Source organism: Doryrhamphus excisus, linkage group LG22, assembly GCF_037039965.1.
Source record: "Doryrhamphus excisus strain RoL-2023G ecotype Guam linkage group LG22, RoL_Dexc_Guam_v1.1, whole genome shotgun sequence".
NCBI lineage: Eukaryota > Metazoa > Chordata > Actinopteri > Syngnathiformes > Syngnathidae > Doryrhamphus > Doryrhamphus excisus.
Window position 1 is genome coordinate 1,499,438 of NC_136378.1, and position 17,347 is coordinate 1,516,784.

The 17,347-nt window shown below is 45.0% G+C and overlaps 1 protein-coding gene across 3 annotated transcripts in view; it reads left to right on the forward strand.

The window, feature by feature from the left end:
• trpc7b (transient receptor potential cation channel, subfamily C, member 7b) overlaps window positions 1-17,347 on the forward strand; it is a 61,907-nt gene that overhangs the window by 13,039 nt on the left and 31,521 nt on the right. The window contains exons 1-4 of one of the 3 annotated variants that reach the window (XM_078788264.1): window positions 2,240-2,966; window positions 8,312-9,074; window positions 13,258-13,326; window positions 13,706-13,888. In XM_078788264.1, coding sequence (XP_078644390.1) covers window positions 2,491-2,966; window positions 8,312-9,074; window positions 13,258-13,326; window positions 13,706-13,888 — 1,491 coding nt within the window. In that variant the 5' untranslated portion in view covers window positions 2,240-2,490. Of the gene's footprint in view, window positions 1-2,239; window positions 2,967-8,311; window positions 9,075-13,257; window positions 13,327-13,705; window positions 13,889-17,347 lie in introns of those variants that run through there. The other 2 variants (XM_078788265.1, XM_058063262.2) reach the window with 2 other exon arrangements.

The following is a 17,347-nucleotide window of genomic DNA, read 5'->3' on the forward strand; positions in this document are numbered from 1 at the left end:
GCATCATTGACCAAGTGACCGGTAAAATTATCATCAGGTCGATGGAGGGTGTACGTGATTAGCTTTGGTGGCCTTCGTACGCTGACACTTTCCACTGATTGGCTTGTTGAAGGGAATAACATGGGAAGTCGGGTGGCTGTGTGCTGCCCCCCCACCCCCCCCCCCCCCTCCCCATCACGTTTAGTCCCTATTCAGTGATTAATAAGGTCAGCCCACGGAATCGGTTTCCTTCCGTCAAACCGTCCTTGTTGTTCCCAAAATGCATATTACTTTCCAATAAATTCTACGATATATCTAATCCATCATACTTCATTTTCAATGCAGTCCAATTAAAGGAGCAGCCATGTTGGATGGATAAATCCAACCGGGCGACTCATTTGAATAAAAGCAATCCACCCAAGCGGCCATATTTGCAAACTCCAATCAAAGTGTTGCATTTGGATGGCCCCCTTGGATGGTTTTGTTGTGGTAACCACCTGCTGAGTTTGTGGTTAATATTGTCTAATATCGTGTGATCATCTGCAGCGGGCCGACTGGAGGAAAATAGCCAACAGCTCGGGCCAGCAAACTAATGGCTTAGCCGCCTGAGGGCCGCATCGCCGAGGTACTGTGCCACCCGCTTAACGCAGCATCAAGTGTTGACATATGGGACCAACATGTTTCGATAAGGACAGCTGGAAAAGTGTTTATTTATACTTTATTATTTTATTATAGTTCACGTTACTGCTAGCACTCCATGAAAGCTCTTTCATTTTTTCCCAAACTTTTTACAATTTGTGTTTGTTAGCTTTTACACGTACTTGAGTGTACATACAGTGTAGAGTGTGTACTTTTATGACTGAATGCATTTACATTTATTGATGCAATACATCAATACAGGGATGGCAACCTTTGATACTCAACTTATTGTAACGCCTGTGGTTAAGGAAGACGTAGACGATACGTAGACGATACAATTCCAAACAAGTAGTATGCTATGTTACATCACCCTGATTTTCCTCCGTGGCACATTAAATCTAGAGTAGTTACTGGGGAACTAATGACTAAGGCACATGCATTTAGTGTGGTTACTGGGGAACTAATGAAGAACTAATGACTATGGCATGCATTTAGAGTGGTTACCGGGGAACTAATGACTAAGGCACATGCATTTAGTGTGGTTACTGGGGAACTAATGAAGAACTAATGACTATGGCATGCATTTAGAGTGGTTACCGGGGAACTAATGAAGAACTAATGACTAAGGCATGCATTTAGAGTGGTTACCAGGGAACTAATGACTAAGGCACATGGATTTAGAGTGGTTACCGGGGAACTAATGAAGAACTAATGACTAAGGCATGCATTTAGAGTGGTTACCAGGGAACTAATGAATAACTAATGACTAAGGCACATGTATTTAGAGTGGTTACTGGGGAACTAATGACTAAGGCATGCATTTAGAGTAGTTACTGGGGAACTAATGAAGAACTAATGACGAAGACATGCATTTAGAGTGGTTACCGGGGAACTAATGAAGAACTAATGACTAAGGCATGCATTTAGAGTAGTTACTGGGGAACTAATGAAGAACTAATGACTAAGGCATGTGCATTTAGAGTGGTTACAGGGGAACTAAGAAGAACTAATGACTAAGGCATGCATTTAGAGTGGTTACTGGAGAACTAATGAAGAACTAATGACTAAGGCATGCATTTAGAGTGGTTACTGTGGAACTAATGAAGAACTAATGACTAAGGCACATGCATTTAGAGTAGTTACTGGGAAATAATTAAGAACTAATGACTAAGACATGCATTTAGAGTAGTTACTGGGAAATAATGAAGAACTAATGACTAAGGCATGCATTTAGAGTAGTTACTAGTGAAATAATGGAGAACTAATGACGAAGGCATGCATTTAGAGTAGTTACTGGGGAAGTAATGAAGAACTAATGACTAAAGCATGTATTTAGAGTGGTTACTGGGGAACAAATTAAGAACTAATGACTAAGGAATGCATTTAGAGTGGTTACTGGGGCACTAATGAAGAACTAATGACTAAGGCATGCATTTAGAGTGGTTACTGGGGTGCCAGTTTGGCATGTTTCTGTTCCAAAACTTCCATGGCCACACATCCTTTGAAAGTTGACATACAGCAATATAGCATTATGTTATGTATATGTTATGGTCACCCACCAGTTGATAGTCGTGATGGTGCTTCAATATGCTTTAAAAGTTATTTTAGTAGAACAAAAATGTCGGTGTTTTCCAGCCTTTCTACTGTGAAGGTGTCAGCTTAAATGAGTATCTTCCATTTTGCAAAGGGCTGGCTCCGGTACGCGCGCTCTGGCTGTTGCGCGCGTGCACGCCGACGTAAGGAGAAGGGGACTCCACGCTACCACGCAGCTCGGTGGAAAGTCCGGATGAAAGTTTAACACAAGCCTCGACCATGTCTGTCACTTAAAGTCCGACTGTTTCGTCCAGCGTCTCCGTGCTCGCAACTCCGTTGATGTCTGACGAGGGCGAGGAAAGCGACAGCGGGGAGCGAGCCCATCGCTGCCAGCCTCCCTCGCCACCTTTGTGTCTCCCCCGAGGATCACCTTCATGTCGGCGGCCCCCGGACCTCTTCTCCTCGGCCTCTCCTCTCCTGGAGGACACGGACCCGCCGTACCTGGCCTCCCCGGACTGTCTTCACTCGTCCACGGATACGCGAGAGCAGGGGGACTCCCCCCGCCTCACACCGCCAAAGTTCCGCCACAGCGCCGGGGATTCTCCGTTGACTTCCCGCCAATATGCGCACCTTGACGTGGTGTGCGGCCGCTCCGATGAGCCGCTCCCTCCCTGGAAGGGACGCGGCCCCGAGAGCGCCGGCAGCCTTCAGCACCGCGGACAGAGAGTCTACCGGGGCTCCGGGTCCCAGGGCTGTGGGAACCACCACGCCAGTGAGCACCTAGACGCCGACATCACCTCGGACGCCCGGCAGTCGTGAGTCACCCGTTGAATCATTCATCGGAACTTTTATCTTTCACTTTATAAAACAAAGAGGTAGTTTTGCAAATGGCTACTCAACACTTGGTGAACAACTGATTAGGTACAGTGACGAGAGCACGTGTCAAATATTACCTTAATATTACCTTAATATTAACTTAGATGTAATTATGCATTAGTCAGAGTTTTAGCTGAATGAGAAGGGCAACCAAACTATATACTGTCTATATACTTCCCAGATACATGTAGTGCAGAAATACAACACTACAAATGAGTGATAATGCAGTATCATAACAATATACTGCAAGAAACCATTGTATTATTGCTGTTTGCAGTAGTACAATAATAATGCAAACTTATACTCCCTGGCATTACCCTGGATTGTGTTTGTGCACCGAACTGGCTCCTGCATTGATGACCGTGTGCACTAGTAATTCTATCAATAGACGCTGCTCCTGGAATTGAACGTGTTTCCTGCAGCCTGCCGTGACATCTCCATTGAAGAACCGACAGTTCGAGTCCGGACCAAACGGGCCACTTTCTTGGTTTTTATGTAATATCTTGTGTGGAGGGTGGCACGGCGGTCGAGTGGTTAGCGTACAGACCTCACAGCTAGGAGACCAGGGTTCAATTCCACCCTCAGCCATCTCTGTCATGCGTGGGTTTTGGTACTCCGGTTTCCTCACTCATTCCAAAAAAAACATGCTAGGTTAATTGGCGACTCCAAATTGTCCATAGGTATGAATGTGAGTGTGAATGGTTGTTTGTCTATATGTGCCCTGTGATTGGCTGGCCACCAGTCCGGGGTGTAACCCGCCTCACACACAAAGACAGCTGGGATAGGCTCCAGCACCCCCTGCGACCCTCGTGAGGATAAGCTGTAGAAAATGAATGAGTTCTCCTCCTATTTTGTGTGGAAGTGGTAACTCTTTGGCTTCATATTTTGTCTTTCCCCACCCTCGGCCATCTCTGTGTGGAGTTTGCATGTTCTTCCCGTGCATGCGCGGGTTTTCTCCGGGTACTCCGGTTTCCGTCCACATTCCAAAAACATGCTAGGTTAATTGGCGACTCCAAATTGTCAATAGGTATGAATGTGAGTTTGAATGGTTGTTTGTCTATATGTGCCCTGTGATTGGCTGGCGACCAGTCCAGGGTGTACCCCAGCTGGGATAGGCTCCAGCACCCAAAAGCGGTAGAAAATGAATGAATCTTGTATGGAGATTCCACACACATTTCAGCACCATCACCCACTATGAACATAAATGTAAATGTTTGCACATAATGCATGTGATTAACCTGCGTGAGTTGTATTGAATTAGTATGTCTCTTACCTTGCATTATTTCATCAACCTCTTGATTTGATTCCACTCTGTGGGTGCTTAAGATGCAGTCATAATGAATCGTGTTTATGTTTATTCTGTTATAAGCTTAACATATTCATCCACGGTGGGTGGAGTCCAGTCCGGTGCGTCCACACACAGAAACAAATGGCACATCAATGGCGACACTTAATGGATATTCATGCTGGCCAGGCGGCTCTGCTGCGAGGACAATGAGATATTGAGAGTGGCAGGCAACACTGCTGAGTCTTTGATCTGCTCTGCTCTGGTGCTTTTATACGGCGGCGTGCGGCTTGAAAGGCCTTGGAAGAAGCATGGCTGCTTAAACAGGAGCTCATCGCCTGCAGCCTGACGCGTGCGTAAAGGCGACCATGCCTGTTTCTCATTACCAGCCAAACGTGATGAGCAACACAACTTTTGATCTTTGAAATAAGCCATTTTGTCGTGTCCTCGTGGATGGGAACCGCTTCCGTCGTCTGTGGTGGAGAATATGATGATAAACCTGATTGCACCTCCTTATCGTCTTCCTCTCGTTGCCATGCAAATTGCTGAATCTTGTCATTTGCTGTAAGACACTAAAACGTGATATCTGATGTCGACTTGGAGGCCTGAAACGCTACTGATATGTTCAGCACTTTTCCATATCACAACAGTTAGTCAGATTGGACTCCATCGCTCACCTCAAACCCCAGAATGGCTCAAAGCACTAAAAACGGTAACCACTCTAAATGCATGCATTAGTCATTAGTTCTTCATTAGTTCCCCAGTAACCACTCTAAATACACACATTAGTCATCAGTTCTTAATTAGTTCCCCGGTAACTACTCTAAATACATGTGCATTAGTCATTAGTTCCCCAGTAACTACTCTAAATGCATGCATTAGTCATTAGTTATTCATTACTTCCCCAGCAACCACTCTAAATGCATGCTTTAGTCATTAGTTCTTCATTACTTCCCTGGTAACTACTCTAAATGCATGTGCCTTTCTCATTAGTTCTTCATTAGTTCCCCGGTAACCACTCTAAATGCATGCATTAGTCATTAGTTCTTCATTAGTTCCCCAGTAACCACTCTAAATACACACATTAGTCATCAGTTCTTAATTAGTTCCCCGGTAACTACTCTAAATACATGTGCATTAGTCATTAGTTCCCCAGTAACTACTCTAAATGCATGCATTAGTCATTAGTTATTCATTACTTCCCCAGCAACCACTCTAAATGCATGCTTTAGTCATTAGTTCTTCATTACTTCCCTGGTAACTACTCTAAATGCATGTGCCTTTCTCATTAGTTCTTCATTAGTTCCCCGGTAACACTCTAAATGCATGCATTAGTCATTAGTTCTTCATTAGTTCCCCAGTAACCACTCTAAATACACACATTAGTCATTAGTTCTTAATTAGTTCCCCGGTAACTACTCTAAATACATGTGCATTAGTCATTAGTTCCCCAGTAACTACTCTAAATGCATGCATTAGTCATTACTTATTCATTACTTCCCAAGCAACCACTCTAAATACACACATTAGTCATTAGTTCTTAATTAGTTCCCCGGTAACTACTCTAAATACATGTGCATTAGTCATTAGTTCCCCAGTAACTACTCTAAATGCAGGCTTTAGTCATTAGTTCTTCATTACTTCACCGGTAACTACTCTAAATGCATGCCTTAGTCATTAGTTCTTCATTAGTTCCCCAGTAACCACTCTAAATGCATGCTTTAGTCATTAGTTCTTCATTAGTTCCCCAGTAACTACTCTACAACATAAAACATACAGATCCTGGACCAGCTAGACCTGCTAGTGGAAAAGGTGCCGCAAACAGGAAGCATCAACAAAGTTGACTTGTTGTCAACAAAGACAAACTGTATGAGGATGATTGATGTGTGAACGAAACCCGAGTGGACTGAGTATGCTTCCCTGTGGAGTGCCATATTCAAATTCAAAGGACTGAAAAGCTTCACAAAGTTATTGATGATCAACACCTCTAAATTGTTTTTGTCCACAGTAATCCAGCACACACAAAAAGCACTTTCCTTTCCTAAACAAATTATTTATAGCTTTTGTGTGACACACACACACACACACACACACACACACACACACACACACACACACACACACACACACACACGCTAAACAATGAAAACTGCATTTTAGATGAGAATCAGTCCAATAGATAGTGGAAGAAAAACAAAAGCATGGAAAGGCTGGAACACTTTATCATCTAACAGTGGGGTTATCTCAGTGGGCTGGCAAGGAAGCTTGTGTGGAATCCTCAATGTCGGAAAGTGTAGATACTACTACGTACTTCTGTGGCCTGGAAAAGTTCGATACCGCTTTTGGTTCTGGTCCCATTCACTGGCATGTATTACATTTCCAGTTCTGAGTGCATTTGCCCCCCAACTTTCAGTAAAACTGGCGGCTGCACGGTGGATGAGTGGTTAGCGCGCTGACCTCATAGCTAGGAGACCCGAGTTCAATCCCACCCTTGGCCAACTCTGTGTGGAGTTTGCATGTTCTCCCCGTGCATGCGTGGATTTTTTCCCGGGTACTCTGGTTTCCTCCCACATTCCAAAAAACATGCTAGGTTAATTAGCGACTCCAAATTGTCCATAGGTATGAATGTGAGTGTGAATGGTTGTTTGTCTATATGTGCCCTGTGATTGGCTGGCCACCAGTCCAGGGTGTACCCAGACAGCTGGGATAGGCTCCAGCACCCCTCGCAACCCTTGTGAGGATAAGCGGTAGAAAATGAATGAATGAATGAGTTCTCCTCCTATTTTGTGTGGAAGTGGTAACTTTTTGGCTTCTTATTTTGTCTTTCCCCACCTTCGGCCACCTCTGTGTGGAGTTTGCATGTTCTCTCCGTGGTGCATGCGTGGATTTTTTTCCGGGTACTCCGGTTTCCTCCCACATTCCAAAAACATGCTAGGTTAATTAGCGACTCCAAATTGTCCATAGGTATGAATGTGAGTGTGAATGGTTGTTTGTCTATATGTGCCCTGTGATTGGCTGTCCAGGATATACCCTGCCTCTCGCCTGAAGACAGCTGGTATAATATGGGATAAGAGGTAGAAAACAAATGAATGAATGAGTAAAACTGGAAAAAAACCACTCCCACACGGACCGACGACGGGCTCCTCATTATGATGATATATTTCTACCATGCCTGTATTTCAATACGCTACACACAAATGCTTAGAGAGGCAACCATTTCTGCTGTATGCGACATCTATTTTCTCAGCTTCTTCACATAACGAGGGAATATAAACGAGCAACCCTTACAGGAATATCTTAGCTATACGGTAAAGTCGCCTAACAAGCTCGCCTCTTGCGTATTCGCTGCAGTGTGTCCATGCGGCAAAACACACGTTCAATTTCTTACTATGGAGTTCATTACCTGACGGTCATGGGTCACTCGCCCCCTTCAATATTTTTTTTCCACTTTGTTCTCCGCGTGTCCGTGAACACATCGCTTCTGTGGCGCTAAAGCTAGTGATCATTTCTGACTTCCTGAACATACCGCTTTGGCGGTTCTGGGTTCTTCGTCTTCCTTCTGAGCATCACAGCTTTTGTTAACTATATAGGTCAGAGTGTTCGGCAGTTATTACCCAAAAGATGGCGTCTCCTGGGCCTGGCGATGGGACGTGATGTCATGAACAATGTCAAACACAATGGCGGCCGCACGGTGACGCTTGTCATTTTAATTTGCATTTATTGGCATCTTGGCTCATGTTGAGTACACATTGATCATACAAGCGTGACACGCCCGAGAACTGACCTTTAGTCACCTTTGGATGAGCTTTGGTCCTGATTGCAAGTTCAATGAACTGGTCTATGACGGATGCTTCCTTGGCGGCAAAGTGGCAAAGTACATATATTTATGGAGGCGCTAATGACTTTAGCTTTTAGCTTCAGGATAAAGTATGGCTTCCTTAATGGCGTCTTTTTTTTTGTGCCGTAATCGCTCCTCACCTGTCCTGTCCTCGTCTGCAGTGTGGAGACGATGCACCGCCGCCACACCACGCTGAGAGAGAAGGGGCGTCGCCAGGCAGTGCGAGGCCCAGCCTACATGTTCAACGAGCGCGGTTCGGCTCTCACTGCAGAAGAGGAACGCTTTCTGGACGCTGCCGAGTACGGGAATATTCCTGTAGTGCGCAAAATGCTGGAAGACTCCAAAACCCTTAATTTTAATTGCGTGGACTACATGGGCCAGAATGCATTGCAACTGGCCGTCGGAAACGAGCATCTGGAGGTGACTGAGCTGCTCCTGAAGAAGGACGGCTTGGCGAGGATCGGAGATGGTCTGCTATTGGCTATTTCCAAGGGCTACGTCCGTATCGTGGAAGCGATCCTCGGGCACCCTGCCTTCGGCGGCGGGATTCGCCTGGCTTTGAGTCCTCTGGAGCAGGAGATGCGCGACGATGACTTCTACGCTTACGACGAAGACGGGACACGCTTCTCGCACGACGTCACGCCCATCATCCTGGCCGCTCACTGCCAGGAATACGAGATAGTCCACATTCTCCTGACCAAAGGGGCCCGCATTGAGAGACCGCATGACTACTTCTGCAAGTGCGTGGAATGTGTGGAGAAGCAGAAGAAAGACTCGTTTAGTCATTCGCGGTCCAGGATGAACGCGTACAAAGGCCTCGCCAGTGCGGCTTACCTGTCGCTCAGCAGCGAAGATCCTGTGCTGACGGCCCTGGAGCTCAGCAACGAGCTGGCCAGACTGGCCAACATCGAGACGGAGTTTAAGGTAAGGCATTGGATTTGTGTCCAAATCCAGGAATTGTCCACCGATGCTGTGAGAGATGGTTCCTGCATCTGCATCATGACCCAGATCCTAACCCCAATGTAAGGCTTCTTCTCTGGCCAGGGTGTGTTTTGGAATTATTTTGCATAATATTGCAAATTGTCCGTAAATTTGAGTACCCAGACCTCAACCCCATTGCTTTATGATGCACTGGAAGACATTAGTGACCACAGGAAACTAGCATAAGGGCCCGTTTGGTTCCACGCTGCATTGTACGTACAATCTAAACCAGGGGTCTCAAACTCAATTTACCTGGGGGCCACTGGAGCTAGGGTCTGGGCAAGGCTGGGCCGCATAAATATAATATTAATAATAATAAAACGGCAAATAATAAAAACTTAAGAAACCACATATAGTTGGTGGGTAGACAAATTATTTTTCAGATTAAAATGAACAAAGCATTATTAGAGCCCTGTAGACATGACAAAACACGACTATAGTCACATTTATACTCTTTTTATTTACAACATATTGCGCAACTGCAGGGTCTTGAGACACATGCTAACTCGCAAACTAGAGAGCTAGCCACCTAAACGGTAGCCTTCAAGTTATTTCCTTTAAACTTAAATAGCCAAAAACTTACCACTTCCACACGGGTAGGGAGGATAACTATTAACAGTTATTTAACCTTTAACATGAACATGAATCAAACGTAATAATTTTTTCTGGGTACATGATACCATACAGCATCCATATCAAACATTAAACTTTCATATCAAGGCGGGGGCCTCAAACTAGTGTCCTGCGGGCCACATTTGGCCCACGGGCCACGTGTTTGAGACCCCTGATCTAAACCAACGTATCAGATAACAGTTTCCATTTTGCCGATGAAGCGCACCGCGCCTCATGGGCTCGCATGTTTTTTTTTCTCTTTTAATTTCTATCTCCCCTCATTCATCCATTCTCTGGTCTCTCTGCCAAATCTTGTTTGTCATCCAGCCTCAGCGCTCATCATTCTGCTCCCCGTCTCCAGACAAGTTAATGAGAAGGGCGCACCTGAGGGAGCAGACTTGTGTTGGCGCTCATCTGTCTCATTACCATTTCATTATCAGCAGCCTGTCCCCGCTCCTCACTGTTCTCCTCCGGATCTGTTCTCTGGAGTCAAATATCACAAAATGTTTGAATCGGTGTGGAAAATGGATTTGCACGCTTTGGAACCAACCGGGTAATAAAAGACATCGTGTCAGTAAGGAAAGTTCTTAAATCATTACGAGGAGAATAAAAATGACCATCTCAGGTCCTCTCCAATTCCGACTTTATTTATTGAACACCATCTTACAAACGGGGCGGCACGGCGGTCGAGTGGTTAGCGCGCAGACCTCACAGCTAGAAGACCAGGGTTCAATTCCACCCTCGGCCATCTCTGTGTGGAGGTTGCATGTTCTCCCCGTGCATGCGTGGGTTTTTTTCCGGGTACTCCGGTTTCCTCCCACATTCCAAAAACATGCTAGGTTAATTGGCGACTCGAGTGGTTAGCGCGCAAACCTCACAGCTAAGATACCCGGGTTCAATTCCACCCTCAACCATCTCTGTGTGGAGTTTGCAGGTTCTCCCCGTGCATGCGTGGGTTTTTTTCCGGGTACTCCGGTTTCCTCCCACATTCCAAAAACATGCTAGGTTAATTAGCGACTCCAAATTGTCCATAGGTATGAATGTGAGTGTGAATGGTTGTTTGTCTATATGTGCCCTGTGATTGGCTGGCCACCAGTCGAGGGTGTACCCCGCCTCTCGCCCGAAGACAGCCGGGATAGCCTCCGGCACCCCCGCGATCCTCGTGAGGAAAATTGGTAGGAAATGAATGAATAAATGAGGTCTCCTCCTATTTTGTGTGGAAGTGGTAACTTTTTGGCTTCTTATTCTGTCTTCCCCCACCCTCGGCCATCTCTGTGTGGAGTTTGCGTGTTCTCCCTGTGCATGCGTGGGTTTTTTTCCGGGTACTCCGGTTTCCTCCCACATTCCAAAAACATGCTAGGTTAATTAGCGACTCCAAATTGTCCATAGGTATGAATGTGAGTGTGAATGGTTGTTTGTCTATATGTGCCCTTTAATTGGCTGGCCACCAGTCCAGAGTGACAGCTGGGATAGGCTCCAGCACCCCCTGTGACCCTCGTGAGGAAAAGCGGTAGAAAAGAGGGAGACAATACTGCGGGGGGGTGGCATATGAAGGAGATATACTGTACTTTACTACCAATGTTGTTTTGGTATCATCCATTTTCTATGTCGTTTATCCTGACGGGTTGCACGGTATGCTGGAGCCTACCCCAACTGGTGGCCAGCCAGGTGAAAAATGAAAAAGAGCATTACTGACGTCCAATAATGGAAAGTATATTTCCCCCCCCCCTTCCCACACACACACACACACACACACTTTGCATGTCTTTGTCACACTGCCACACTTCACTCAACCGTAACCATTTTCACTCCTGCTTCACATAATTCTCCATTTTCATTCTCACAGCATCGTTCCCCCCCCAAGGCACCAGCCTCAGACCCCCCCCAAGGATTCGTGAGTGTCATTTCATACGTGCCTGCAATGACTCGGCGTGCGTCTTCCAACGCAAACATCCTTGATATTCCCATACATGTTCTTAGCCCCGGGTCATGCCTTGCCGGGGATGTAAACAAACATCAACCGTATGGATTGTTCACATTGTCAACCTGAAGGAATGCCGCTACGCTAAATGACTCCTTTTCGTCCCCGAGGCGCCAAGCGACACTGTCAGGACAGGCTGATGTTACGTTTGGACATGTTTTATAATTGGGTCTTCTGTATTCTGAACTTATAATAATAATAATAATACGCTCTACAGTTGGACTCTGCCTCGGGAAAATTCAAGACAGAATTTGAAGACTTGCACAAAATGACTCATAAGAAAAACCAAGGTGGGGGGGGGGGGGCGAAGTGCAGTAGTTGAAGTAGAAGTAGTTGTTCCTTAGCACATGCTTAGAAAGTTGCAATATTTTGAGAATAATATTGCAACATTCATTCATTTTCTACCACTTAGCCTCACAAGGGTCGCAGGGGAAGCTGGAGCCTATCCCAGCTGTCTTCGGGCGAGAGGCGACGTACACCCTGGACTGGTGGCCAGCCAATCACAGGGCACATATAGACAAACAACCATTTGTTGCAACTTTATGAGTCAAAATAAGTCGCATTAAGTTGAAATATGAATGAAAATAGACCACAAATTATGAGAAACAAATCTATTTTCTATCATGTCGCGGAGGGGGTGAGCAGGAGCCTATCCCAGCTGACTTTAGGCAAGAGACGGGGTACACCCTGGACTGGTCTAATGTTTGGGAAAACATTATAATATATGGGAATAATATTAATATCATATGAGAGTAAAGGCATAATTACAAGAAGAAAGTTGAAATAGTAGAAATGGTGAAAACAGATATAATTATATAAGAATAAAGTCTAAGTATTAAGATTCATATTTTTAAGAATTTTGTCATTTGTGTGGAAAATGTTATTTTAGTAGCAAAGAGTTGAAATCTTAAAGAAAAAATATATACATATTTTGTAATATAAGATTGTATAGATAAAAATATCTTATTAAAAGAGTATAATTAAATAAAGTTTTAGAATAAAATAATATATAAATAATATAAAATAAAATATATAATAATATATAATTAAATATATATATTATTATTATATAAAAATATATTATTTAATATCATAAAATTATGAGAAACAAAACAAAATAAAGTTGGAATTTTTGGAAAATTAGGATGGAAAAAAGGATATATTATGGGAATAAAGTTATAATAAAAAGAGCAATAATTCTAATAGGCTTTTACACCACAAGACAAAGCAATTTCTCCATGAAAAGTATATCTATAAATCTATGTAACTTCTCAGCATATTGCGTTACAAAATATGAAAGCGTCCCTAATGACTCATCTTATGCGTTATTTGTTTTGATGTCTTTTCCTTCATGTTGTTTTCCCTCACTAATAATGATGTTCAGCCACCAATGAAGGTTTTGTATCTATTATTATTTTTCCGTGTGCATTATTTCTCAATTCATTCCAAGCATCCACTATTAATAATACTCAATACATAATACATGCATCTTATTATTGGCTTGTTTAAAAAGTCATGCTTGTGTTTCATTAGGGAACGGGCATCAATCAAATGAGCTTTCACAAACCAGAAGAAGGACGGCGAATGAAAAGAGTGTTTCAGGTGTTTTTCGATATGTTAATCGGAAATGGCGGTCGCATGAAAGTGATGAGCTATTTGCACGTTTTCCCAGCAGGGAGGATGCAAATGATGTGAGAATCTTAATCAACATTATTTATCTCCTCTGCCAAGAACGCCGCTTATGTATTGCATCGAACTAATGCACGGGATGCGTGTTGGATTGTCGGTAAAAACGAAAACCGCTAAGCTGATTTCTGTGGAATTCGGTGGCGAGGAAGAAATTAATCCGTTTATCATTTATCAACAGGAAACTCATATGCATTAAAAAAGTTTTTTTATTTTATTATTTTTTATTTATTTTAGTTTTATTTGTTGCTCGTTTCTACTTTCTCGTGTGACCCGTCTTGTCTCCTCTTCGCAGAATGAATACCGCAAGCTGTCCATGCAGTGTAAAGACTTTGTCGTGGGGGTGTTGGACCTCTGTCGGGACACGGAGGAAGTGGAAGCCATCTTGAACGGCGATGTCGACCTGTGCCCGCCGAGCCCCTACAACCGACCCTGCCTCAGCCGCGTCAAACTGGCTATCAAATATGAGGTGAAAAAGGTAAACCCAATTCAGTGCTGCTTTAATGCTCTAAACCGGGACAGTCTCTACTTCCGGATCGGATTCGGAATCCAAGACATATGGCTGCAGGACCAGGGTTCAATTCCCCCCTCGGCCATCTCTGTGTGGAGTTTGCATGTTCTCCCCGTGCATGCGTGGGTTTTCTCCGGGTACTCCGGTTTCCTCCCACATTCCAAAAACATGCTAGGTTAATTAGCGACTCCAAATTGTCAATAGGTATGAATGTGAGTGTGAATGGTTGTTTGTCTATATGTGCCCTGGGATTGGCTGGCCACCAGTCCAGGGTGTACCCCGCCTCTCGCCCGAAGATCCTCGCGATCCTCGTGAGGAAAATTGGTAGGAAATGAATGAATAAATGAGGTCTCCTCCTATTTTGTGTGGAAGTGGTAACTTTTTTGCTTCTTATTTTGTCTTTCCCCACCCTTGGCCATCTCTGTGTGGAGTTTGCATGTTCTCCCCGTGCATGCGTGGGTTTTCTCCGGGTACTCCGGTTTTCCCACATTCCAAAAACATGCTAGGTTAATTTAATTGGCAACTCCAAATTGTCCATAGGTATGAATATGAGTGTGAATGGTTGTTTGTCTATATGTGCCCTGTGATTGGCTGGCCACCAGTCCAGGGTGTACCCCGCCTCTCGCCCGAAGATCCTCGCGATCCTCGTGAGGAAAATTGGTAGGAAATGAATGAATAAATGAGGTCTCCTCCTATTTTGTGTGGAAGTGGTAACTTTTTTGCTTCTTATTTTGTCTTTCCCCACCCTCGGCCATCTCTGTGTGGAGTTTGCATGTTCTCCCCGTGCATGCGTGGGTTTTCTCCGGGTACTCCGGTTTTCCCACATTCCAAAAACATGCTAGGTTAATTTAATTGGCGACTCCAAATTGTCCATAGGTATGAATATGAGTGTGAATGGTTGTTTGTCTATATGTGCCCTGTGATTGGCTGGCCACCAGTCCAGGGTGTACCCCGCCTGAATACAGCTGGGATAGGCTCCAGCAACCCCCCGCGACCCTCGTGAGGATAAGCGGTAGAAAATGAATGAATGAATGAACACTGGAAGTCCTCTGGAGCAGTTGGGAGTGTGACCAACCACAGCGCAGTGGGCGTGCTTAGAGGTGGGCCGTGGGTGGAATAAATTAGAACACATCCAAAGAAATACAGCTGGAATAGGTGCAGATTCTGGAAGATCTATAAAGCTTTTTGTGCTGGTTATTGTGTGTAGCTGCTCTACAGGAGTCCACAAGTCAACACAAAGGGCCAAAAATGTTGTTTTTTACTAGTTCCCCTTAAACTTTAACCAGAATGTCCATTGTAGGAACCATTCATTTCACCTTGACAGTTAGCTTAGCAGGTTTGCCTCGTTTTCTCGTTATTTCTCTCTTGTGTTGCCTCCATTTTGTAAAAGCGATGCTCCAAACGCTTGAATTTCAGGCAACTCTTTAAATGTTGTTCCAGATTGGTTAAATGAAACTATAAAACATGTAGGAGCCAACTCTCGGTGCCAAACACAACAGCTTAAGGAAGCTCATAATCACGTCCTACCCCCTAAGACTTTATTACGCAATCTCCCGAGATCCAATTTAAAAGCTTTATCAAAAATTCCGTTTTCGTTTTGGAGACAAACGACTTTCATTTAAGACGCTGAGGGACGTTGAAATATTTTATTCCGGTCGTAAACGGCTTCTCGTGTTAAAGGGAATGCCGGATGGCGAGCGTGATGTCACATCGGAATTGTCTTCGTTGTGTCAATCAAATACTGAAAGTGTTTCAATTGTAATTCCAATGGCGAAGCGTAACCACGGTATTAAAACTATCGTCGGGGAGGATTCGAGCCCGACGGTTAGCCTGTATGATTGAGTGCAAGTCCAACGCCACTGAGACCGTGAAGCCACCTTCAAGGCATTTGATTCAGGCGACTTCAGGTCAGTGAGCAGCTGAAGGACACGTGGCCTTTTGGTGCTGATGGAAGATCAGGTGCTTCCACCTGGAGATCATCGTCCTGGTCGGATGATTCTACGTTACGAAGCACGGGCATCTTGGGGTTGCCGGACGAAATGTCAAACTAATCGCTACTTTCCTCCAACCGCAGCATCGTCTTCTTGTGTTCTCTGGTTGGAACCCCTTCAACCAAACGATGTGACCTTCTGTGGTCTCTCATCCGACGGAGCGCTAGGTTGCATCACATGGATGTGCTGGCCGGTAAACAGCCTGTTTATGCAGGCTTTAATTCTGTACAAGAGAGCATGACCAATACTCGCCGAGCTAATTACACCCGGGGGGGTGGGGAGGAGGGGGGTTACCATGGAAACCAGGTGGCACATGGCTTCATGTAATGTGTTTTGCTGGATTCAGGGGTGGGTAACGTTTTGGGTCAATGCGTATAGATCAGTGTTGTGTTGAATGGCTGGTGGACGGCAACGGCAAGTGTGTGTGTGTGTGTGTGTGTGTGTGTGTGGTTGCGTGTCCGCAGGTCTAAATTGGCTCTGTGAAAGTGATGAGATGAAGCGGCGGAGGATTGATTAAGAAAGAAAACAATCAAAAAAGCGTTGCTGAGCTGAAGAGAGAAAGCGATTCAGTTGAGCGACGCCTCGAGACGACATCGGAAAAAAATCCGATGTCACCGTTTTTGATTATTTTTGTGGAATTGATTGAAATTCGGAGTCGAACCGCTGCTCCACCTCTTCGGAGAGGTGTTCAGGGTACAACATCAGGCCCCGGGAGCGCCTCGGGATCCTCCAGGAGGATCTGGACTAGGTAGCCGGGAAGAAGCCAGATGGATATTTATAGTAGGAGCTGCGAATCGATTTGTCTGATTCCCGTCCTTCCATCTCTCCCCAGTTTGTGGCCCATCCGAACTGTCAACTGTCGAGACGAGATCAGGAAAAAATCCGATGTCACAGTTTTTGATTATTTTTGTGGAATTGATTGAAATTCGGAGTCGAACCGCTGCTCCACCTCTTCTGAGAGGTGTTCAGGGTACATCAGACCTGTAGGAGGCCTCCTGGAAAATCCGACGTGGCCTGGGAGCGCCTCGGGATCCTCCAGTAGGATCTGGACTAGGTAGCCGGGAAGAGGGAAACCGCCCCCGCAACGCCAGAAGAAGCTAGACGGATATTTACAGTAGAATGTTCAAAATGTGGTGTCTGATTCCTGTGCTTCCGTCTCTTCCCAGTTTGTGGCCCATCCGAACTGTCAACTGTCGAAACGAGATCGGAAAAAAATCCGATGTCACCGTTTTTGGTGATGTTTGTGGATTTGATTGAAATTCGGAGTAGAACCGCTGGTCCACCTCTTCTGAGAGGTGTTCAGGGTACATCAGACCTGTAGGAGGCTTCGTGGAAAATCCGACGTGGCCTGGGAGCGCCTCGGGATCCTCCAGTAGGATCTGGACTAGGTAGCCGGGAAGAGGGAAACCGTCCCCGCAACGCCAGAAGTAGAATC